Here is a 27121-nt window from a genome sequence, read left to right as displayed (position 1 = left end):
GACCCTGTAGTGGCCCTCGAACCGGCTCCAGCTTCTCTCAGCCACAACATGGGAGCCCCTGGAGAACACCATCTTAGACAACTACCCATGGATAAGAGAGCCTTTGTGGAAGTCGAGGAGTCCGGCAGAGAAGTTCCAGCATATTGCTGGAGCAACAAAATACGAATTTGGATGCACTACAGATGGTAAGAGATAAAGTTTCATTTTACCATGTCATTGTATCCCAACGCAGCACAGCTTGGTGCCAAGAGAACCTTCTTGGCCTGTGATTTCTCCCACAAGAGAAAATGAGAAGATATATGTGAGCATCCAGCTTCCCCAGCAGGGCAGGATACTGCCAGAGAAGCCCATTTCTCCAATGCATTATTATTTCACAATAGCCAAGACACAGAAACAACCCAAGTGTCCATCACTGAATGAATGGATTAAAAAAAATGTGGTACATATATACAATGGAATATTATTCAGCCATGAGAAAGAAGGAAATCTTGCCATTTGTGAAAACATGGATGGACCCTGAGGTCATTATACTAAGTGAAACAAGTTAGAGAGAGAAACAAATACTGTATGATCTCTCTTATATGTGAAATCTAAAGACATCGAACTGAGAGAAAGAGAATAGAATAGTGGTTGCCAGGAGCTGGGGGGTGGGGGAAATGAGGAGAGGCTGGTCAAAGGGTACAAACTTCCAGTTATAAGATGAATATGTTTTGGGCCGGCTCCATGGCTAAGCAGTTAAGTGCGCGCGCTCCGCTGCTGGTGGCCCGGGTTCGGATCCCGGGTGCACACCGACGCACCGCTTCTCCGGCCATGCTGAGGCCGTGTCCCACATACAGCAACTAGAAGGATGTGCAACTATGACATACAACTATCTACTGGGGCTTTGGGGGGAAAAGAATAAATAAATAAAAATCTTAAAAAAAAAAAAAGATGAATATGTTTTGCGGATCTAATGTACAGCAATGGTGACTATAGTTAACAATATTCTATTGCATACTTGAAGTTGCTAAGAGGGTAGATCTTAAATGTTCTCACCACAAAAAGGAAATGGTAATTATGTGAGGTGATGGAAGTATTAACTAACCCTTCTGTGGTAATCATTTCACAATATATAAGGGTATCAAATCACCATGTTGAACATCTTAAGTTTATACAATATTATATGTCAATTATATCTCAATAAAGCTGAAAAAAGGAGATACGTCATGTATTTTTGAAAACAGAAGATATGTCATGTATTTCTAAATCCCTAAATAAAAGCTATAATGATGAAAGTGGTAATTTATTTAAAATACTTAATCCAAAATGACTTCTTCTTGGATGCTTATAAATAGCTAAGGTTTTATCTTATTTATTTACATACTTATTTTCCACCAGAAATTACTGTTGTTCCCTCTTATATTGGTTTTAACAACTATTTAGAATCACACTTATTCATTTATAAATAGAAAAATGTCTACTCCACAGGCAATTTTATAAACCAGAAACCCAAATCTGTATGTGATGTTTAATTTAATAATCTAGTAGAACAAAGTCATTCATGTACAGTCCTTAATTATTAATAAATAGAATTGTTACCTTTATTCATTAAGTTTAAGATATTTATTGAGTAACCAAAATAATTTTCTTCCATACATTCTTTCCACTCATTCATTCATCCATTTATTTAATAAATTTTACAAAATGCCTTTTACATGCCAAGACTGTTTCTGGTACTGAGGAGACAATAAACAAGACAAGCAGGTCTATGTTCTCATGGAGCATATATTCTAGAGGAGGGAGACAGATAATAAATAAGTAAATAAATAAAGTAACTTCAAAATGTTATAAATGCCATGAAAGAAATAAACAGAACTATTCATTTCATGGCCACTCTATGTGCAGTAGAGGAAGAGGGAGTAAAAAGAAAAGACAAGAAAGGCACCTCAAGCATGCGATAACTGAATTGAAACCTGAAGAAGAAGAAGAAAGAGGCAAGAAAAGAGTTAGAGAAAAGAGATTTCTAGGAAAAGAGAATAGCAAGTACAATGGCCTTGAGGTAAGGAGCTTAGCATGTTAAAAGAACCAGGAGGAAAAATGACCAGTTTCATAAATCCTAAAATATAGTGAACAAGTGGAAGAATGACAAAAGATGAGGTAGGATAAGCTGCCATAAGCCAAACCACATAGGCTATCTATAACCAGAAGCTTAAACACAAGACAAAATCACTCCAGGGGCTGGCCCAGTGGCCTAGTGGTTAAGTTCACATGCTCCACTTTGGCGGCTCGGGGTTTGTGGGTTCGGATCCCGGGTGCAGACCTACACACTCCTCATCAAACCATGCTGTGGTGGCAGGCCATATACAAAATAGAGCAAGACTGGCATAGAGGTTAGCTCAGGGACAATCTTCCTCAAGCAGAAAAAAGAGGAAGATTGGCAATAGATGTTAGCTCAGGGCCAATGTTCCTCATCAAAAAGAAAAAAAAAGAAAGAAAGAAAATTATTGCAGCAGTAATCATTATGCAGTAGTCACATTATCTGATTTACATATTTTTTAAGTTCTAAAACATACACTGGTAAAGTACACACCTAAAAAATATAATTAAATACATAATTTAAGGCTAACTTTGTCATCATATGTTTGGCAAGTTGGTGTCAAATAAATAACATAATAATCTAGTGAGATCAGTCATTCAATCATTCATAAAGCATTCAGTGAGCCCATGCTCTGCCAGACACTACTTTGGGTGCTAGAAATACAAAGAGAACAGTGGTGATGTCACTTTCCACTCTGAGCAGTAAACACAAAACTGATATTGGTGATGTCATCTTCTACTCTGAGCAGTAAAGAGAAAACTGATAATGGTGATGTTATCTTCTACTCTGAGCAACCCAGTTTTCTTCCTAAAGGCTCAAAGTAGTGGTTCTCAATCTACCCTTGGTGTATGGTAAAAATGCAGATATCTAGGTCCCACCTATTAGCAATTCTAATTCAACAGGTTTCCGACAGTCCCTCACCACACTTGGAGAAACAGAGGTGAGGGAGAAAGCATATCAAAATCACTTATGATTTATAAATTATATCTCCCCATTGTCCTCTTGAGAATCATGCCAAAATGAGCCACTGAAATTAATGGAAGGAGTATGTAATATGGCACAGGGTGTGCTGGGAGGGTGGGTGTATATACAGGAAGAGACATTAAGATTGATAACCACTACAACGGAGAGTTCTTGGGTTTTTTGCTTTTTGTTTTATAATTGCCAAGGAAGAAGTAAGGATTTCTACAAACCAGCAGTTCTCAAAGTAACATGTGCAGAGTCCTGGGGATCACCAAGACCCTTTCAGAAGGTTGACCAGGTCAAAACTATTTTCATAATAATACTAAAAACACTATTTGCTTCTTTCACTGTATTGGCATTTGCCTTGATGGTTCAAAAGTAACGGTAGGTAAAACTGCTGGTATCTTATTACCAGTAGCACCAAACTATACTAGAAGTCATTACATTCTTCACCATCACACACTCAGCAAACTCTAAAAAAGAAAAAGAAAGAAAAAGTCAGTTTCATTTAGGAATGTCTTTGATGTAGCTGTAAATATTACACATTTTACTAAAGCTCAACCCTTGAGTGCACACTTTTTGATATTCTGTATGCTGAAATAGAAAGTATGATGGCTGTCTCAACAAAAAGCACTTATGTGACTCAGTTGCGAGCTGAACTAGCCACTTTTTTATGGAACATCATTTTTCTTGAAAGAACAACTGACAGACAAAAATGATGGTTATTTACTCTTGGGTATTCAGCAGATAGTTCCTTGAAAATCAACAGTGAGCCTACCACATCAAGGAAAACAACTGTCAATATCTATTGCTAACTATAAAATTCAAGCTTTGAGGCAATTAGAATCTTGCGAAATTTGTTTCTACCATTGTGGGCTTAAAAGCTTCCCAAGTCAAAAAGACTTTTTTGATGAGAATGGTGATATTAACAAACGTGATTCTTTGACAATGAATAATGAAATGTGTAAACATTTGCAAGATCTGCATAACGCAAGGAAGAAATATTTTCCAAATGACTAATGCATGGTGTTAAAAAATCCCGCATGGATGAAAGATCCATTCAAAGTGGAGGATAGACCAACTGATCTTAATGAAAATAGAGTATGAAAACTTCATTGCTATGATTTCAAATTCCATACTGCAATTAATCTTTCCGAAACTGCCTTTAGGAGTACACCATATCTTGACTGTGCTGACAGTTTCATAGATATATTAAATATGTGTGACTTATTGTATGTCAACTGTATTTCAAGAAAAGTTTTTTAAAAAAGGAACTACCAGTTGAGTTTTGGTATAGCATCAAAGAAGGATATTCACAATTATCTGAAAAGCCTATTAAAATACTCTGCCCTTTTCCAATTACATATCTGTATGAGGTCAGATTTTCTTCATATGCTTCAAGTAAAACAACATACCACATCAGAGTGAATGCAGTAATAGATATGAGAATCCAGTTGTTTTCTATTAAGCTAGACATTAAAGATATTTGCAAAAATGTTATAAATACCAATCTCGTATTTTCCTTGTTTTGGAAGATAGTTATTTTCATTAAAAGTGCTATTCATGGGGCCGGCCCCGTGGCTTGGCAGTTGAGTGCACGCGCTCCGCTCCTGGCGGCCCAGGTTCAGATCCTGGGCGCGCATTGACGCACCGTTTCTCCGGCCATGCTGAGGTCGCGTCCCACGTACAGCAACTAGAAGGATGTGCATCTATGACATACAACTATCTACTGGGGCTTTGGGGTAAAAAATAAATAAATAAAATTTAAAAAAAAAAAAAGTGCTATTCATGTTAACATGTAATGAGTTTATTATTGTTATTTTTAAATTAATTAAAAGTAAATACTTCTATGCAGAAATAGAAGTATAATGATGTACACCTGAAATTTTTACAATGTTATAAACCAACGTTACTGCAATAAACAAAAAATTTTTTAAAAAAAGTAAATACTTTTAAAGTTTCTCAGTTTTAGTTTCTAATTTGATAGATATTGATAGATATAAACCACATAAACCAAAGCTCTTTGGTTTTAAAAAATTACCATTTTTGAAGAGTGTAAAGCAATTGAGATTGAAAAGTTTGAAAACAAGTGCTGGAGATCTAATGACATTTTATTTAGCTATTCAACTCTGGATCACCTTACTGAATGCATAACTATCTTCCTTCGAAGAACCAGAATAAGCAATAACCAAAAAAGGAGTTAGGATAGGTAGAAAAATGACTCTCTCTGTTATAATATGAAAAGATTTTCAGGGCCGGCCCCGTGGCTTAGCAGTCAAGTGCGTGCGCTCCGCTTCTGGCGGCCCAGGTTCAGATCCCGGTTGCGCACCAACACACCACTTCTCCCGCCATGCTGAGGCCGCGTCCCACATTCAGCAACTAGAAGGATGTGCAGCTATGACATACAACTATCTACTGGGGCTTTGGGGGAAAAAATAAATAAATAAAATTATAAAAAAAAAAAAAAAAGAAAAGATTTTCAATTATTAAATTTGTTAAGTACAAAGACGCAAAGTATAAGACAATTATACAATATGCTACCATTTGCTGAAAAGGGAGAGGAAATGATGACGTATTCATATGTGCTTGTGTATGCATAAAGAAATACTGGACAGACACTCAAGAAATTGATAAAAGCAACTACCTGTAAGGAAAGGAAATATGGAACACACAAGAATGATATAGGAATGAGACTTCTCAAGGAATATCTTTAATTTTTAAAACATATGAATGCATTCAAAATGTTTTTAATTTATAACTTAATTTAAAAGAAACTAATCCTAAACCAATATTAAGCCATAATTCAAATGTATTTTCAATTTCTAAGTTGTTCTGATCTCAGAAAAATTTTTAAAATCTTATTCTTTTTATCAGCTCTGAGGCAAAACAGTAATTGCTAGCAACTAAATACTGATGTCAGAAGAACAAGCATTGGTCAATCTGATTTCTAGGACACAAGAGGGGAGTGTTTTTTTAAACCTATAAATAAATCCATCCATCATCTGAAATCACCAAAACAGTAATGAATAAAGTAATTAATGAGAAAATATTCAAGTGAAACCAGCAGTTATTCTATTAACTCTTTTATACTAAAAGATGTCACTGATGGAATTAAAAGCAAAATTAGATATTGCAGAAGAAAACAAAAATCAGTGAACTTGAAGACAAAGCAAAAGATTACCCAAAAGGAAGCACAGAGAAAAAAAAAGCAAAATAATTCTCAGTGAACTGTGGGACAATATTAAGCTATCTAATATACTTTTAATTGGAGTCTAGAAAACAAAGAGGGGGGAGAAAAAATATTTGAGGTAATAATGATAATGATGAATATTTTTCCAAATTTGCTGCAAACTGTAACCCACAGATCCAAGAAAACTAACAAATTCCAAACAGGATAAACTCAAAGAAAATTATTCAAAGGTACATGATAATAAAATAGCAGGAAAATGGTAATAATTTTAAAAAGTCTTAATGCAACCAAAGGAAAAAAGACACTGTACTCAGAGGAACAAACATAAAAAACATCACAGAATTCTCGAAGCTGAACAAGCCAAAATATAACAGAACATTTATAAATTGCTAAAAGAAGTAACGTCAAAATACCCACTGAATTCAATACCTACCAAACTACCTTTCAAAAACGAGGTAAAAAAGCTATAGTAATCAAAACAGTGTGGTACTGGCAAAGGCTAGACAGACATACAGACCAATGCAATAGAAATGATCGTCCAGAAATAAACCCAAACATCTATGGCCAATTAATTTGAACATTCAATGGGAAAAGAATAGTCTCTTCAACAAATGGTGCTGAGACAACTAGATATCCACATGCAAAAGAATGAAGTTGACCCCAACCCACCTCATATACAGAACTTAACTCAAAATGGATAAACAAGCTAAATGTAAAAGCTAAAACTGGGCAGTCTCCATGGCTTAGCAGTTAAGTGCGCGTGCTCTGCTACTGGCGGCCCAGGTTCAGATCCCGGGCGCACACCAACACACCGCTTGTCCAGCCATGCTGAGGCCGCATCCCACATACAGCAACTAGAAAGATGTACAAGTATGACATACAACCATCTACTGGGGCTTAGGGGAAAAAAAAGAGGAGGAGGATTGGCAATAGACGTTAGCTCAGAGCCGGTCTTCCTCAGCAAAAAGAGGAGGATTAGCATGGATGTTAGCTCAGGGCTGATCTTCCTCACAAAAAAAATAAAATAAAATAAATAAATAAATAAAAGCTAAAACTACAAAACTCTCAGAAAAAAACACAGGGGCAAATCTTCGTGATCTTGGATTTGCCAATAGTTTCTCAGCTATAACACCAAAGTGTGAGCAACAAAAGAAAAAACAGATAAAACTGAATTTCATCTAAATTAAAAGCTTTTCTGCATGAAAAGATATTACCAAGAAACTAAAAAGACAATCTATAGAATGGAAGAAAATACTTACAAATCATATATCTGATAAGGGATTAATTTCCAGAATATATAAGGAACTGCTACAACTCAATAACAACAAAAACCAATTCAAAAATGAGCAAAGGACCTAAATAGACATTTCTCCAAAGATGATATACAAATGGCCAATAAGCACATGAAAAGGTGTTCAACATTATCAGCCATTAGAGAAATGCAAATGAAAACCATAATGACACAACTTCACATTCATTAGGATGGTTATCAAAAAAAAGGAAAATTAGTATTGGCAAAGATGTGAAGAAAGTCGAACCCTTGTGCATTGCTGCTAAGAATGTAAAATGGTGCAGCTGCTGCGGAAATCAGTTTGGTAGTTTCTCAAAAAGTTAAACATAGAACTACCATATGACCCAGCAATTCCACTCTAGATAGATACCCAAAAGAACTGAAAGCAGGAACTCAAAGCAGATACTTGTACACCAACGTTCATAGCAGTATTCTTCACAAAAGCCAAAAGGTCTGAAACAACCCAAATGCCCATCAATGGAAGAATGAATAAACAAAATATAGTATATACATACAATGGATATTATTCAGCCTTAAAAAGGAATGAAATTCTGATACTTGCTACAACACGGATGAACCCCGAAAACATGCTAAGTGAAATAAGCCAGACATAAAAGGTCAAATATTGTATGAGTCCACTTAAATGAGGCACCTAGGATAGGCAAAATCATAGATAAAGAAAGTAGAATGGTGCTTGCCAGGGGCTGCGGGGAGGAGTTAGTGTTTAATGGGTACAGCTTTTCAGTTGAGGAAGATGAAAAAATTCTAGAGATGGATGTTGGTGACGGTTGCAAATAATATGAATGTACTTAATGCCAGAGAAGTGTACACTTAGAAACTGGTAAAACAGTAAATTTTATGTTATGTATATTTTACCACAATTTAAAAAAAAAAGTGTCTTTGTACACCTGGGGCCTTGCCAGATAGTTTATGCTAAGGCTGTGATTTACAGTGAACTCCCGTTTTTGTTCTCCTGGTACCCCTGGGCCACACTGTATCAGTGACCTCTGTAGGAGAGAGGAAGGCTGGAAACTGAGTAGCTAAAGTCAGTCACAAGAGCTCTCCACGTCTACTTGACTGACCCTCAATACCAAGGCCTAGGTGAGTTTCTCTGGTTGGCAATTCTTCATACTTGTTGTCACACATCATTGACGGAAGAATTAAGTGTTGTCTGAGCAATTCCACTGAGGGAGGACAGCTCGACGCTCGCACCTGGTTACTCACGGACTCCACTGTATGCACTTTTTTCTCTTCCTGATTTTAATCTGTATCCTTTCTCTGTAATAAACCATACTTGTAACTATACAACAGCTTTTCTGAGTTCTGTGAGTCCTTCCAAGGAATCATCAAACCTGAAGGTGGTATTGGTGACCCCGACACCAATGGAAAAGCATATACCATGTAAGTATTAACCATGAGAAAGTTGGATTGGCTTTATAATTTTCTTTTTTTTTATAATTTTTATTTATTTATTTTTTTTTCCCCCCAAAGCCCCAGTAGATAGTTGTATGTCATAGTTGCACATCCCTCTAGTTGTCGTATGTGGGACGTGGCCTCAGCATGGCCGGAGAAGCGGTGCATTGGTGCACGCCCCGGGTCCGAAGCCGGGCCGCCAGCAGCGGAGCGCGCGCACTTAACCACTAAGCCACGGGCCGGCCCTGGATTGGCTTTATTAATATCAAACAAGGAACACTTAAGAACAAGAAATATTATTAGAGATGATAGAGTCAATTCATCAAAAAAACATAATCCCAAACATATACATCAAATAATAGACTCAAAACAAATGAAACAGGGCCAGCCCCATGGCTTAGCGGTTAAGTGAGCGCGCTCCGCTGCTGGCGGCCCGGGTTCGGACCCCGGGCGCGCACCGACGCACCGCTTCTCCGGCCATGCTGAGGCCGCATCCCACATACCGCAACAAGAAGGACGTGCAGCTATGACGTACAACTATCTACTGGGGCTTTGGGGGAAAAAAAATAAATAAATAAAATTATACAAAATAAATGAAACAACAGATCAACAAAACTAAAAGAAAAAAATAGACAAATCCAGAATTATAGTTGGAAATTTCAACACTGCTCTCAGAAATTGACAGAAATAATAAAAGGAAAATCAATACGAATGTAGAAGATTTAAATACAATAACGCAGGGCCGGCCCCGTGGCTTGGTGGTTAAGTGAGCGCGCTCCACTGCTGGCGACCCGAGTTCGGATCCCGGGCTCCCACCGGCGCGCTGCTTCTCCGGCCATGCTGAGGCCGCGTCCCACATACAGCAACTGGAAGCATGTGCAGCTATGACACACAACTATCTACTGGGGCTTTGGGGGGAAAAATAAATAAATAAAAAATCTTTAAAAACAATAACGCAACTTGATCTAATTAACATGTAAAGAGCATTCCACCCCACAACTACAGAAAACATACATTATTTTCAAATGTACACAGAACACTCACCAAGACAGGCCATACATAGAGTCATAAAACAAGTCTGTTAGTTGTCTGGGCCCAAGGGAGAAAAACAGATGCAACATTTCCTAAACTCATTTGACCATAAACCCTTTCTGCAAAGGCATCTCCAGGGACCACTGTTTCTCAGAATACTTAGGAAAAACTATCCCACCCATTTTCAACACCTCTTCCTATTTCTCCTCCTAACTGTGACTAACAAAATAGATAATCAATAAAAACACCCTTTCCTTGACTACCCAGCCAGGATTAATCAATCTTATGAAGTATGTGCAAAAGTCCTAAGGCAGGAATAAGCTTCACATATTTGGGGAACAGCAAAGAGGCCAGAACGGCTGGAACAGCATAAGGCAAAAGATAAGTGGTAGGAGATGAAGTCAGAAAGTCAAGCAGAGGTCACAGCACATAAGACCTTCTAAGCCTTGGTAAGGAGTTTGAATGTGATTCTATGTATCACGCGAGGGTTTTGAGAAAAGAAAATTATCTTATTCACATTTTTAAAAGCTGTCTCAGGCTGCTGTGTAAAGAACAGAATGGAAACTAGACAACCCGTTAGGAAGCTCTGGCAGTAGCATAAGAGATGGCTAAGACCAGAGTGGCTTAGACCAGACAAATGTGTTTGTCCAAGAACAAATGCCCAGGCAAATCTATATAAATTGTGTTGAGATGCCTTAAAGCATTATCTTTACTTGGCTCCCAGGACATCTCATTCTCCTCCTCAGGAGATGTTTAATTTGTCTTCCTTACATGATTTCCCTCATCTTCCCAGCCTCTTCAAGTTGGAAATGTTCTAAGGCTCAGTCATTGAACCTCTTTTTTCTAGCTACTCTCATTCCTATGGTGATTTCATCCAGACACTTGGTTTTAAGTATCACCTATATAATGATAATTCCCAATTTTACATCTCCAGTCTAGGCCTCTCCCCTAAACTCCAGACTCACGTATCCATTAGATGATACAGTAAACATCCCAAACTTAACAAATCAAAATTGAGCTCCTAACCTTCCCCCTCCAAACTTGTTTCTCTTAAGTCTTCCCTATCTCAGATAATAGCAACTCCATCATTGCAATTGCTCAGGGATAAACCTTAAGAGATATCCATGACTCCTCTCTTTCTCTCACGCTCACTTCAAGTATGTCAGCAAAACCTTTCAGCTCTACCTTCAAACTATGTTCAGTAACCAACCACTTCTTAACCACCTCTACTACTATTACTCAATCCAAGCCATCATCATCTCTTACTTGGATTACTGCTCTCCTCTTAACTGTCTCCCCGGTTCTGCCCTTGCCACTGCCTTTCTTCACCACTCCCCAACTGTAGTTTACTCTCAACAGAGCAGTCAAATGATTTCAGGAAATCTAAATTAGATCATGTCATCAACTGTTCAGAACCTTCCAATGGCTATCTCACTCAAGTAAAAGTCCTTACAATCGTTTTCAAGACCTAATGTCATCTGACCAAACACCTTTGTGCCTCTGCTCCAGCCATTTATTTAACCTCAAATGAAACTACTCTGTCTTAGGTCACTTCATTCCAGTTGCAATAGCTTCCTTGCTATTCCTCAAATACCCCAGGCCTACTCTAACCTCAGGACCTTTGAACATGCTGTACTCTCCACCTAAAATTATCTTCCCCTAAAATTATCTAGAATGCAAGCCTTGTTCTTTCACTTACTTCAAGACTTCAATCAAATCATCTCAGTGACGTTTTCCCTTTCCACACTACATAAAATTGTAAACTTCTCTCCCATCCTTTAACATTCCTTACATGCCAGCTCTGCTTAGCTTTATAATTCTCTGTAGCACTTTTCTGTATCTAACATATTTTACTTATTTACCTTCTTTATTGTTGGTCTCCTCCAACTAGAACATAAACTCCAGAGATTTTTGTCTGTTTCATCTCCTGCTGTACACCTAGTCCCTAGAGCAGGACTTTTCACACAGAACTCAGTTTGTTCAATATTGAATCACTGAATGTTAAATAAAGCCTCTCCAGAACTGCCAAGATTTGTCAGGCCCAATTCAAATTCTGGGACTAGCCTAACGGAAATATACCAATTCCTTTCTCAGTATTTATATGAATAATATTCAATATTCACAAGTGTTTTTAGTTATGCTTTTATTATTTTATAATCTAAGACATTTACCTGACAATATAGAGGTGCTTACTGATTCAAAATAGTTCAACTTCTTACTTACTCTGGCATTACCATAAATAGAAAGAATAGTAGGCTTCAGCCAGAAGTCCTAGGTTCAAATCCTACCTCCACCATTTCCTACTAGTATGACTCAGGCAATTTAGCCTCCTCCAAGTCTTAGTTTCTATCAACAAAATAGCAAGGTGGGGGTGGATTACAGACCTGGCTGCCTTACCTATCCTAATCAAAGATTACTGTGAAAATCAAAAATGTATGTGAAAATGCTTTATAAACCATAAACGATATACAAGTGTGAGTTCAATGTCCATACTGTAGTTTGGGCAAAATCTGAAATGGAATGGAAAAGTTCAGTGTTTGGGGCAGTCTATCTCACCATACCTCTCCGGCCCTAACACTAAACTTCAGTTTTGGAGTCAGACTGGCTCTTCCACTTACTTACTGTGCCTTAAACAAGTTACTCAACCTCTCTGAGTCACTGTTTCCACATCCATAAATGGAGATAATACCAACTTGTAGCATCCTTTTGAAGATCAGAGATTATATACACATATATGTAATGCACCTATGGACTACACTTATTTGTTGTGTCTTGTTCTTCTTTCAAACGGACAAAAGCCCAAAAGCAGATAATACAAACTACACCCTGGAGGTAGGGAAGATGACTGTGACTTGGAAATTGCATGTGAAAGGACAAGAAGGAAAGTGAGAGAGAGCTAGAGGTAATCGAGCAATATATCAACAGTTTGCCTATTAAATTTGTTCTTTCCTTCTTGCCTTTCTCCAACATAAAATAAAAGGATAAGATGCAAAAAAAAATCTGCATACAGAAAACCATATTTAGGGCCGGCCCCGTGGCTTAGCGGTTAAGTGCGCGCGCTCTGCTGTTGGCGGCCCGGGTTCGGATCCCTGGCGAGCACCGACACACCGCTTCTCCGGCCATGCTGAGGCCGCGTCCCACATACAGCAACTAGAAGGATGTGCAACTACGACATACAACTATCTACTGGGGCTTTGGGGGAAAAATAAATAAATAAAATCTTTAAAAAAAAAAAAGAAAAAATTCCTGTTTATAAAAAAAAAAAAAAAAAAGAAAAAAAAAAAAAAACCATATTTAGTAACCTAAAAAAGTTTATTTTAAAACTAAATATTATATAGGGCCGGTCTGGTGGCTTAGCAGTTAAGTGCGCACGCTCCGTTACCGGCGGCCCGGGGTTCGGATCCCGGGCGCGCACCGACGCACCACTTCTCCGGCCATGCTGAGGCCACGTCCCACATACAGCAACTAGAAGGATGTGCAACTATGACATACAACTATCTACTGGGGCTTTGGGGAAGAAAAAAAGGAGGAGGATTGGCAATAGACGTTAGCTCAGAGCCGGTCTTCCTCAGCAAAAAGAGGAGGATTAGCATGGATGTTAGCTCAGTGCTGATCTCCCTCACAAAAAATAAATAAATAAATAAATAAATAATACAACTAAATATTATATAGTCTTTTCTCCTCAAAGGAGAATAATTTTATTAGTCAGTTTTTCAATTTCTCACACACCAAGATACACTCTGACACTCTGGAACTCAAGGTCCATGCCAAAAAAATTCAACAGTTGTGGGTTTGCAACTATAGAACTCTGATATAATTTTATTAAATTCTTGCAAATGTGACAAAATGAATGAAAACAACTGGAAAAGTAAAACTGCAAGTAAGATATATATCATACAGACACTTCAAGAATGCTTTTTTTGGGCCGGCCCCATGGCTTAGCGGTTAAGTGCGCGAGCTCCACTGCTGGCGGCCCGGGGTTCGGATCCCGGGCGCGCACCGACGCACTGCTTCTCCCGCCATGCTGAGGCCAAGTCCCACATACAGCAACTAGAAGGATATGCAACTATGACATACAACTATCTACTGGGGCTTTGGGGGAAAAAGATAAATTAAAAAGAAAAAAATTAAATAAGAATGCTTTTTTTTTTTTTGTGAGGAGATCAGCCCTGTGCTAACATCTGCCAATCCTCCTCCTTTTTTTTTTTTGCTGAGGAAAACTGGCTCTGGGCTAACATCCATGCCCATCTTCCTCCACATTATATGGGATGCCACCACAGCATGGCTTGCCAAGCAGTACGTCGGTGCGTGCCCGGGATCCGAACCAGCGAACTCCGGGCCGCGGCAGCGGAGCGCGCGCACTTAACCGCTTGCGCCACCGGGCTGGCCCCCCAAGAATGCTTTTTGACATCACTGGACTTTGATATATTTCAATTCTATGACACCAGTAATAATAAGACATACCACCAATATACAAGCATTTTCCAGGGGGAACAAACCCTTCCACGTTAAATATACACTTACATATAAAACATACTAATTTCAGAAAACATTAAAGTGTAATGTATCCCTCTGGGATGCTGAAAATGCTCTATTTCTTGATCTAGAGGCTGGTAACATAGAATATGTTAAATTCGTGAATATTCATCAAAGTGTACACTTGATTTGTATACTTTTTCTGTATGTATGTTTACTTCAACAAAAAATTTATGTAATGTATCACTACTTCATACATATACAGCTATTGACCAGATGAATTATTGATCTAAATATGAAAGGTAAAAAGATAAAGCTTTTAAAAGAAAACATAGGAAAGTACTTTATTTCATGACATTGAGGTAGGTAGAGATTTTACGAAAGGAAACAAAAGAGTACTAACCAATTGATAAACTGGACTTCTTGAAAATTAAGAACTTTGATTCACCAAGACACCAAGATTCTGAAAGGGCCAGCTACAGAGTAGGAGATATCTGCAATACGTATATCTAACAAGACTTTACATGGAATATATAAAGAACTACAAATCAATATGAAAAAAGTAAACAGCCTAGTAGAAAAAAGGCAAAAGACTTAACAGGCACTTCACAAAAGCAGAAATCCAAATGGCCAATAAATATGGGGTCCCTAATGTGAAAAGGTGTTAACTTGATTAGTCATCAAGAAAATGAAATTAAAACTACAATGCAATATCACTATACATCCTTCCAGAATAACTAAAAATAAAAAGACTGACAATATCGAGTGTTCGAAAAGATGTGGAACAACTGGAACTCTCATACACCACTGGTGGGAGCGTAAATTTGTAAAACTACTTTGCAAACCTTTAGCAGAATCTACTAAAAATAAACATACCATAACCATAACCATGGCCTAATAATTCCACTCTAAGGTATATACCCAACAAAAATGCATATATATGTTCACCAGAAAAAAAAAAAAAGTACAAAAATGTTCACAGCAACAAAATTGTAAGCAACCCAAATGCCCATCAACAATAGAATGGATAAACTGTGGTATACTCACACAACAAAATACAGCAATGAGAATGAACCAACTACAGTACAACATGGATTAATCTCATAATTGTAATGTTGAGCAAAAGAAACTCAAAGAAGACATACTATATGATTCCACTTACACTGAGTTAAAAAACAAAACTTTGCTACAGGGTCAGAATACAAAGAACACAAGGCGGGGCAGGGGATTCCAGTACTGATATGTTTCTTGAGCTGGGTGCTGATTACATGAATGTGCTTATGTTGTGAAAATCATCTAGCTGTACACTTTATTCTATATGTATGTCATACTTTAAAATCGCACATTAAATGGGGTCCCCAACTGATGGATCAGAATTTCTAATCCTTTCCTACCAAGATTCTTCACCCATACTATGCTCAGAGACTTTACTGGTAATGGTCCTTTATAACCTCCACTGTTCTTCAGGATTTAAACATAAATATCTCCGTCCGTATCTACTATATGCCAAGCACTTTAACATTCATTTACTTTAAATACTTATTGAATATCTACGACGTTCAAAACCTGTGCTGAGTACTTAGGGTATAAAAAAATGAGTAAGATATGGTCCCTGGTTTCAAGAAGTTCATAAGCTGATAGAAGACCACATACACAGAAGAACACGAAAAACAGCCTGGGGGAGGCAAAGCATCAGGGCAGGCTTCTTGGAGGTGTAACACCTGAGTCTTTAAAAGGTGAGTAGGAGGGGGCCGCCCCATGGCTTAGCGGTTAAGTGAGTGCGCTCTGCTGCTGCTGGCCCAGGTTCAGATCCAGGGGGTGCACAATGCACCGCTTCTGCAGCCATGCTGAGGCGGCGTCCCACATACAGCAACTAAGAAGGATGTGCAACTATGACATACAACTATCTACTCGAGCTTTGAGGAGAAAAAGGGAAAAAAAAAAACAGGAGGAGGATTGGCAATAGCTCAGGGCCTGCCTTCCTCAGCAAAAAGAGGAGGATTGGCATGGATGTTAGCTCAGGACTGATCTTCCCCACAAAAAAAAAAAAAGATGAGTAGGAGGTTATCCTAGTAAAGTGCATTCCAACAGAGGGAATAGCTTGAGGAAAAGCGCACAGTGATAAGAAACAGCACAGGGGCCAGCCCCTCGGCCTAGGGGTTAAGTTCCCGCATTCTGCTTTGGCCACCCGGGGTTCACCCAGTTTGGATCCTGGGCGCGGACCTACTCATAGCTCATCAAGCCATGTTGAGGCGGCATCCCACATAGAAGAGCTACAACTCTACAACTATGATATATACAACTATGTACTCGGGCTTTGGGGAGGGAAAAAAAAAAAAAGAGAAAAGACAAAGATTGGGGCCGGCCCTGTGGTTTAGTGGTTAAGTGTGTGCGCTCTGCTGCTGGCGGCCCAGGTTCGGACCCCGGGCGCGCACCGACGCACCGCTTCTCCGGCCATGCTGAGGCCACGTCCCACATACAGCAACTAGAAGGATGTGCAGCTTTGACATACAACTATCTACTGGGGCTGTGGGGGAAAAAATAAATAAATAAATAAAATTATTAAAAGAAAAAAAAAGACAAAGATTGGCAACAGATGTTAGCACAAAGCCAATCTTCCTGGAAAAAAAAAGAAACAGCACAGTGTATTTAAATAAACAATGAACAGTTGCTAGATGTTGCTAAAAGGTAGTAAAAGCAAGAACTGGGGTGGGGTGAGGAGGAGTGGCCAAAGAGATAGGAAGATGCCAAGTCATGAAGGGACTTTATCCAACAGGCAAGATGGGTCAGTGAGCTTTATGCAAAGAAATTGTGTGGTCAGATAGGTTATTAAAGTAGCAATGTAGAGGATGGACTGCAGGAGGATAAGGCTTGCAAAGAGGCGGCCAGTTAAGAGGCAGTTATAACTGTCCTGACAAAAATGATAAGGACCTGAAATAATGAAATGAAAGCTGTAACAAATATGGACAAAATACAGAGTATAGACACATTATGCTGCTGGTCTAGAAATCACACTTTGAGAACCACTAACCTACACTAGGGGTCGGCAAATTTTTGCAATTTTTTTCTGTAAAAGGCCAAACAGTAAACATTTTAGGCTTTACAGGTCACATGTTGTCTCTACTGCATTCGATTTTTGTTTGTTTTCTAACCCTTAAAAATTAAAAACCATTCTTAGCTAACGGACTTTACAAAGAAAAAAGGCAGAAGGCTGGATTTGGGCTGTGGGCAGTTTGCTGATCCCTGCTGTACACCCGTAAAGGAATGAGGATTAACCTTCCTAGGAGATTAATTTTCCTAAAATGCTACTCGCATATTAGACTCCTACTCAGAAACTTCTCCTTGGTCCTGACTGCCTACTGAGTAAGTCAAATCCCCGTGATGCATAGCATTCGTAGACATCTACACTCTAGCTCCAACCAGGCTTATGAACTACACCCTTGTATGAACCTTCCATTCTTATTAAATTGACCTACTTACATTTACCTGCCTCAGAATCTTTGTGGTGTTCCCCAATGTTCTTTCCTCCTTTCCAAAGCTACCCAAATACCTTCCTTCAAAGCACAATTTAAATCCTACCCTGAAGTGATTCCATCCTCCTCAAAACTCCTAAAAGCATTGTCTCAATTTATCTGATTATTTGCTGTCTTGAATTATTACTTACTTCAAATAAACTGTAAATTCCTTGAGGGCAGGGAGCAATTCATACTTCTCTCTATCAATGGATCTAGGATATAACAAGGGGTAAATAAAAATGAAGCTATATGTGTGTACATATACATATGTAAACATTTTTTTTTCTGAACTAGGTACATAACTGAAGCAAATGTGATTTCACCCTTACTTATATCAGTAACTGAACACTTTAATTCTATGGACACGATCTGAATTATGTAGGAACCACAGAATGGCAATCCACAAGCACGTGTCTCTTTCCTATTACACGTTGTTTGGACTTGTTTGCTAGGGACACAATAATAACACAAGTAGAATTTTTCCAACGGTCAATGTTATTAATATAAGTACACTGGGATAATTTTTTTTTTTTTTTGTGAGGAAGATCAGCCCTGAGCTAACATCCACGCTAATCCTCTTTTTGCTGAGGAAGACCGGCTCTAAGCTAACATCTATTGCCAATCCTCCTCCTTTCCCCCCCTCCCAAAGCCCCAGTAGATAGTTGTACGTCATAGTTGCACATCCTTCTAGTTGCTGTCTGTGGGACGCGGCCTCAGCATGGCCGGAGAAGTGGTGCGTTGGTGCGCGCCCGGGATCCAAACGCGGGCCGCCAGCAGCGGAGCGCGTGCACTTAACCGCTAAGCCACGGGGCTGGCCCTGGGATAATATTAAATATAGAAATTACTAGACCAAGTCAAAGTCTATTTACCTATATTTTTACTTATTTTTAAAATACAAAATAAGTTTTTACAACTAAATTGCTTTAAATTCACCCTTAATTATTACTCAAGTTTAAAGTCACACATACATACACATACAAAAGCCACACACACTCTGAATTTTTTTTAACAATATGGTTCTCTATGACAATTCGCATTACCAAAATGGCATTATTGATTTCATTCAGAATTTAGGGAAGTAAGAATATATTTAAAATTTTTAAGAAAATAGTCTATTTTAATCCACTATTGATAAACAGCTATAATCACAGAATGTTTTGAGCCGGATTAAAGGATTCTTTTATATGTGAGATTACTGAAGAAGTCTTTTCAAGTCCAAAGTGTAAACTATGCCTTATTTTACCATGCAAAGAACGTTAGAATCTATAAAAATTCCTCCAGAATCATTTGCCCACTTTTCAATGCAAACTACAAAAAAAAAGTTTAAAACACTTATAGAAAGGTATAGAAAACAAAAGCAAAAGAAATTAACCAAAAGATGGCCATAAAAGTGAAAACCGAGACTTTTTAATTCTTCAAAACACATTGAAGAAAAAAGCTTAGTGATTTACAACTCTGAAAAACTATTATTCCCTAATAAATTTAATATCAATAACACACTGATTGAAGGACAAACCCAGGAACCAGGGACTCCCATTTCCCAATTCCCGTTCTGCCACTGGCTTAGTACAGTCTTGGACACATCCCCAAATGTTGAACAAGAAAACCTTAACTGACATTCTCAGGTTATGAGAACTGATTAAATGTTTATGAAGTACTTTAGGACCATGAAGGGAAGCCACAGTAACCCCTAAATGTCATTTGCTTAATACAAAACTATAGATACCTGTTAGGCTTGTAAACCCAATCATCACGATTCTTTTTGTGTCTTCAAAACAAAGCAAATCTTCAGTGAGTCAGTAAACTGCATGTATTTAATGAGCTAGTTTAGCAACCTCAGAGAAAGAAATTTTCTTCCAAATCTTTGTTTTCTCACAAACCATGTCACTCTCCAAGCCAACTATTTGCAAAGGGAAACATGATCCAATTCACTTGAAAGTTAGGTCTAGTTATTGATAAGCCAACATCAAACGACTGAAAACTATTAGGAATCACAGTGCAACTTTGTCAACTTACCAGAAATGTGACTCCTGAAAGTAATCCCAGAAAACAGTCGTTCTACCAAGAGCTTTATTAAAGGGAAAGTCCCTACACTTTCTTCCATAAAGAGCTCTAAAACGTTTTTAGACAGGAGACAGAAGACTGAAATCGCTCGAAACCCAGTCTAACTCGTTAGGTAGTTCCAGCACCTGCTTGATGCTGAGCGACCGGAGGCCGGTGAGGCTGCTCGGGAAAAGTGCTGATGCCATCTCCAGCTGCCCCTTTCGTGAATGACAGTAACAATGAACACACTGACAAAAGAGCTGGGAGGCCACCCCAAGCCTCTGCTTGGCAATACTTCTACCCTACCCCCAACATACAGAGCTGCGAATCCCAGAAAAGGCCCTCCTCTTACACATGTCACAGGCGCAGACCTTGCCTCCCGTCTGGCAACGTGAAAAAGTACTACCCTTCACTCCCTCCGAGACAGCCCAGCACCTTCAAGGTGCGGGGGAAACGCTGCCTCTCTCTAAACCGCCAGAGGAAGAGGGAGAAGACTTCCTCTCCGGAGACGGTGAGCAGAATCGGGTGTGCACACCGACAAGTCCCCGAGTCGCGGGCGCCCCTCGGACCGCCGGCGGGGAGTGCAGGAGAGCGCGTCCCACCCTCGGCGACAGGGCGGAGGGTCGCGCGGTAACATGCGGGGGGAAGCGGGGCTCGGGCGCCGGGCAAACCGTCCTCCCAGGGGTGGCAGCGGTCGGCCGCCCGCTTCCCGGGCGCCAGAGGAGGCGACAAGTGGCCCCGGGTCCGGGAGCACATTCCTTCCTCCAGCCCGGTCCCGAGGGAAGGCGCAGGCGGCCGAGGCGGCAACTCTCCCTCTCGCCCAACTCCGGGGTGAGTGTGAGGGCGGCCGGCCCGGGCTGCCCGGCGGGATGCCGCCCGGGTGGGGGAGGCGGCGAGGCGGCCTCCGGCCCGCTCCCTCCCCACGCGGTCCGCGGCCGGGCCGTCCGCGCCCTCGTCCCTCCCGCCGCCGCGCGGGGCCGGGCCGCCGACCTCGGCCGGCCGGGCGCGGGGCCAGGCGGCGGCGGCGGCGGGCGGGCCGGCCGGCCTGGGGCCCTACCTGAGGCTGTGTACCAGCTCCCGGCGTGACTGGCTTCCCGGCAGACCACTCGGTTGGACATCTTGGTGCCTGTGCCGCCTATGGTGCACGAGGATGAATGAGGAGGCGGCGGCGGCGGCGGCAGGAGCGGCTCCGCGAGGGGACGAGACACCGCGGGCCCAGCCCAGGAGGAGGCGGCAGCGGGGAGGGGATCAGCCCGGCCCAGGAGGAGGAGGAAGAGGAGGCGGCGGCGGCCCAGGAGGAGGAGATGGCAGCCGGGGCGGTGGCGGCGGCAGCAACAATCACCACAAACTCCGGCGACCGCCGGAAGATGGGGCCCGCGGCGGCTTCACTGAAGCCCGGAAAGCCCTGGCCCCGGCCCCCGGCGTCGCCGCTGCTCCCCAGCCGGGGCTGGTTCCGCCGAGCCGCCCCCACGGCCCCCTCCCCGCCCCGTCGGCCTCCCTGAGCCACCGCCGGTGACCCCACCCCCGTGACTCCGCGCTCGCCCCCTCCCCCCACCCCCCGCGGGACTCCCCGCACCCACCCCCACCCCGGGCAGGGCCCTCCTGCCCGCCCGGCCGCCGGCCCGCCGGCCCCGCCCCGCCCCGCTCCTCCTCCGGCCGCGCGGTGAGGTTAACGGCGGAAGCCGGACAGGCCAGACGGCATCTGGGGTCGGGCGGCCCCGCGAGGAGGCAGCGGCGGCTGCGGCTCCGCGCACACAAAAGCCCAGGGCCGGGGCCTGAACCGGGGAAAGGCAGACCCGGAGAAGAGCCAACGCTTCCTTACTCGCCACTCTAACGGGTCCTGCCCACTGAGCATGCCCAGCAGCCGCTGCCAGGCCCGCCGAGGAATCTCAACGTGCACGCTCCGCTCTCCGGGGTTTAGCGGCAGCAGAGGCTGGGAGGGGGAGGGCGCTGGGAGCAGGACGCAGCCGCAGGGCAAGCCCCCTCCCCCAGCCAACTTCCTTAAACGAAGAGCACCCAGGGCGCGCAGATGCGCTGTCCACGAAGAAAGTCCACTTTGTACCCCCATCATACACAAGAATCTTTAGTGGATTCGCACACACAAGGTTTCACTCCTAGGGACGCAAGTCTGTGGCCACGTTGGGAAGTTCATTTTTAGAAGCAGGCACATGGTAGTGTGCCTTGTTGTCCTGCAAATGCTAGTTTTTGCTTCACAGAGCCACTCTTACCACCTAACCGTGGCTTTGACACTATAAACATTTATCTTGTTTCATGTTATATTTATGTAGGTGCGTGTCTTAACTCCCTAAGTGTGACAGAGCTAGCCTCAGTTATTCTCATCTATAAAATGGGGATAACAATACTCAAAGGGTGTCCCTAGGATTAGGAGTTAACCAAATGTAAAGAGCCTGATAGAGTAGGCATACAACAAACATTATTTCCAACCCTCCATTATTTTATAAATCCCAGTATTCCACCTAAGTGTCAGGAAGAAATAATTCCTTTAAAATTATAGAAGAATCACAGCAAAGTAGAATATCTTGGACCTCGGAGGAAGCGTCGTTATGAAGTAGACCATTCCAAAACCGGAAAGAAAGTAAGAGAAAATTGCATATCTTCAATGAAAGATTTGGGGTTAAAACCATAAAATTGTTTTATCTGAATTTCACACTGAACAGATCCCTGGTAGAGTCCAAAGCAGGCAACTGGCTGCCTAATATTCAAGTTTCCCTAGTGCCATAATAATATACATTTGAAAAAAAAAAAAAAATACAATCCTGTTCCTACCCCTCCTCCCACATTGTTCAATTTTAAGGCCCTAGGATCTTGTGTGAGATCCCAGTCCCAAAGCCTGGTCAGTTACTGGAATACTTGTGACTTTTACACCTTTTTCTACACTGTTGTTAGGCTAAAAAAAATCTCCAAAACTTATATATTTCTTTACTTAATTTTTAACCTTCTCACTTTACCACTAACTTGGCCCAAATATTAAAATATTATGCAGCAAAACAAAAAAAAAAATTAATGTGCCAAGCAGTCAATTTGGGGATGATAGAAAAAGGAGGGCTGAAGCTCTGATTCCATGGTACTCTTCCTGGAGTACCAAAACTCAGTGATAACTGATGAAATAGTAAACTTTTTGTTATAAATTTCAAGAAAAGGAAACTTGATATGGTTGAAATGGTGTTGATAACGGTAATAACTCTTGAAGTTAATTACTGCTGATTTGTTTCTATATACAAAAAAGGAGGGGAGGGACACTGGATACAGTGAACTAAGAAAGCTTCATATTTAGGGCAGTCAAATCAGAAAATCAGATTTGAGTCCTGGCTCTGTCAATCATCAGCTGAGTGATCATGGGCATCTAGTAATTTAACCTTTTCAAGCCTCAGTTTTCTCATCTGTCAAATGCAAACAGCAGTAATAGCAGGCTTGTTGTGAGAATCATTAAGTAAGGTATGTGAAAACAATTTGTAACTGTTCTTTGTAAATGTTCCTACCATTATCCTCTGCTCCTAGCAACAATCCTAAATCTCATTCTGAACTAGTAATCTAATTTAAAATTAAGCTTCCTCCCTATTAAAATGCTCAGTTGGAGGCTGCTTTCCCCAAAGGATTTTTCTTACTTGTCAAACTGAGCAAAGACCACAATGCCAAGTGAAGTGAAAGGTTAGAAGATCTTTTTTAATCTCTAGAACCCTCTCAATATATATCCCACCATTACTCCTATACATCTTATTCTACTTATTCAAGGATAGATTCTTGAAAGAAATAAATTGAAACTATTCACTTACTTCCCCTAAACTAAGGAAAAACCACATAATACAAAATACTCATTTCATATCCCAGGAGAAGCCTGTTTGGCAAAACTGTGCAATTCCTATGTTATTATTAATTTCCATTATATCCACCAGGGATTTGAGTTTGACACTCCATAAACATAATTCATAGTAAAGGGCAAGGAGGAAATCTTCATTAATAAAGAGTCCTTATGGAGCACAGACATCAATAAATAAGGCACCATTAGTCCCAGAACCCAACATTTATAACCCACATATTTTCTGAAATACTATATCAGACATTAACTGCATCAGTCTGTACTGGCAAATGCCTAGAAACAACCACAATGTCCTCAATATGAGACGTGTTAAACTAGGATGTATCCATACACATGCACCCATTAAAAAGAATGAGGTGGTGCTATATACTGGTATGGTAAAAGCTCCAAAAATATGAAAAAAGCAAATTGTTGAATAATGTGTAAAGTGTGCTACTCTTTGTGTAAAATGAATACTTATATTCTCATACACTTGTATATACATGGAATACTTCTAGGAAACACCACAAACTGGTAACAGTAACTGTTTGGATAGCTGAGGTGCAAGAATGGACAAAAGATTAACCTTTTCAATGTACATCTTTGTGTATCTTTTGAATTTTGTGCCATATACATATACTACCCATACAAAAAAATACTTATTTACATCTTTAGGCTTGATTTTTTGCAATCTACATGGCAATATTAGATTGACCATTTTTAGATTTTACTTATCCACTGCTGACAGCTTGAGGAGCCCCTTAATTACTGAAAGCCTTATATCAGAAAAATATTCTAGAATACCACAGTGTTTTGAAGAAATCAAGGTTGAGAGAAGGGTTTAGCATAAAGATGCTCTTTTGATTTCAATTAAAAGTGACACTCTAAACTAATATCAGTAGACTTTGCCCCTTTCTTCTTTAGAAACCAAACTTAATATGTAACATTTATTAAACACTTACTATGTACCTGACACTAGGCTAAGTACATATTTAATGATTCTTATAAGATGAAAATATGTTCATTTCCAATTTTTTTTGGAATAAATTTTGTACCTAAAGCTTTTTTCAAATTTATTATTTAGGATTCCCAGAAATTAAATAACTGACAAGGTTTTTTTTAAAGAAAATTCCTATTCATTACTGACTACCTCTTTTATCTCTAGTGACCTATTTTCCACTATACTACTTTCCTAATTTAAATCCAGAGATTTTTAAACAAGTGGATTCTCAGTGATACCTATTTACAGCTTTCATCTTTTGTCCTTTGTTTCTATAGTTTGATGATATGTACCAGGCCTCCGATTTGTTAATGCCTTTTTGGAATCCAGTCCAGGAAAATATCTGGCTACAATATTTTATGCTATCCCTAAAACCATTCTATCATGTTTATAATGGGAAGTTATCATTCTTAAAATCTCACTCTACTTTCTCCTAAATGAGATTTAAACAAAGGTTCAGTATTCTTCCTATGGGCTCATCAGAATTAGGTAGAACATCTTCTTCTATCCAAACTATTTTTCTTTTTTTCAATTCAAGATTTCTATTTCCTTTAGGAATCTATTCCTGATTTACTCTACTGGTCTTCCTACTAATCTCCTACCAATATAATTCAAGAATTCACTCAATAGGGCCAGCCCGGTGGCACAAGCAGTTAAGCGCGCGTGTTCCGCTGCGGTGGCCTGGGGTTCACAGGTTCAGATCCCGGGCGCACACCGACGCACTGCTTGGCAAGCCATGCTGTGGTGGCGTCCCATGTAAAGTGGAGGAAGATGGGCACGGATGTTAGCCCAGGGCCAGTCTTCCTCAGCAAAAAGAGGAGGACTGGCAGTTGTTAGCACAGGGCTGATCTCCTCATAAAAAAAAAAGAGAATTCACTCAATAGATACAGTACTTTTTTCTATTTCTATATTTGTTTACGAAGCAATATCTTCCTCATTAAGTTAAGCATTCAAAGAGTAGCAATTGTTTCTATAATATAATTGCCACTTACACATAAAATACCTCATCAAAGTATAGTAGAAGCTTTCTTAGCTGATTTCTGTTTAACCAACTTACTGGTGTGAGTGATGCTCTCCATTCCCATAGTAAAATACACTGAACAATGCCCATCACAAGCTGAATGTTTGAAGCTGGTAGACCACACTTGTTAGGAAACTCTCACACTTTTGCACTCTCCTCCCAGGTTTGTGTGCAGAACTAACAAGGGTCAATCATGTTCTTCAACCTATTTATACCAGTTGTACTGCCATTACATATTTTAATTAAATATTACATAAACCAATAAAATACAAACATCTAATATAAAAGGTGTTTGTACAAATATTAGATGGAATGCTTTGGAAAGACTCAATAAAAACTGTCAAATTAGAGGAAGATAAGATGACTGAAGGCTAAAAAGCAAAAAACCATGAAAAAGGTGTAGGATTCTACAAATTACTTCTTAAATGTCTAAAATCTTACTGTACTCTCAAAAAATCTGAAATATGTAGACAATACGTTATAGGAGTGGTTTGTGGAAGACAGACAATACAGAATTCCAATCAAAGAACACATACCCAGAGAAAAGACTGAAATCAAAATATTACCAAGTTAATATAAATATTTTTAAGTTTAAAAAAACTGTTCAGGGGCACCCCGGTGGCATAGTGGTTAAGTTCGTGCACGCCACTTCAGCAGCCTGGGGTTCGCAGGTTCGGATCCTGGGCACGGACCTACATACCGCTCATCAAGCCATGCTGTGGCGGTGTCCCACATACAAAGTAGAGGAAGACTGGCACATCTGTTAGCTCAGGGACAGTATTCCTCAGGCAAAAAAGAGGAAGACTGGCAACAGATGTTACCTCAGGGCCCATACTCCTCACAAAAGAAAACAAAAAAAACTGTTCAGTGTCGTTTATGATTCTCTACTATGACTCACTTTTTCATCGAGCAGCCAGATAAGAGGGCTTCTACTGTACACACATAACAACAGATGGATTTTTCCCCCAAAGAAAAATTTTAAGCACACCTGAGAGCATTATAGCAGAGGGTCATATAGCATTAAGGGGAGGTAATATAGTATTAAACTGGGTTCAAATCCCTGCCCCAAACTTAACTTCCTCTGTAACCTTGAACAAGTTAACCAGATTTCACTTTCTTCATCTAAAACTGAGGTATTAAAATGAAACATCTCATAGGTTTTGAGGATTAAATGACAATTCATGTAAAGCGTTTAGCATGGTGCCTGGCACATGGTAAGTGCTCAGTAAGTAGAGGTGCACTGCCAGCAAAAGACAGGCCTATTCTCAGCCTTCACTAAAAAA

The 27121-nt window shown here is 40.3% G+C and overlaps 1 protein-coding gene across 4 annotated transcripts in view; it reads right to left on the bottom strand.

The window, feature by feature from the left end:
- MEMO1 (mediator of cell motility 1) overlaps window positions 1-21847 on the bottom strand; it is a 150413-nt gene extending 128566 nt beyond the window's left edge. For 2 of the 4 annotated variants that reach the window (XM_004418167.3, XM_087436950.1), the window contains exon 1: window positions 21058-21200. In XM_004418167.3, coding sequence (XP_004418224.1) covers window positions 21058-21118 — 61 coding nt within the window. In that variant the 5' untranslated portion in view covers window positions 21119-21200. Of the gene's footprint in view, window positions 1-21057; window positions 21201-21822 lie in introns of those variants that run through there. The other 2 variants (XM_087436952.1, XM_087436951.1) reach the window with 2 other exon arrangements.
- Window positions 21848-27121: the final 5274 nt, after the last annotated feature.

Source organism: Ceratotherium simum, chromosome 11 (assembly GCF_057802395.1).
Source record: "Ceratotherium simum simum isolate JZ-2026a chromosome 11, ASM5780239v1, whole genome shotgun sequence".
Taxonomy (NCBI): Eukaryota; Metazoa; Chordata; class Mammalia; order Perissodactyla; family Rhinocerotidae; genus Ceratotherium; species Ceratotherium simum.
Note: the sequence above shows the minus strand (reverse complement) of the source record. Positions and strands in the feature narration are given on the sequence as shown.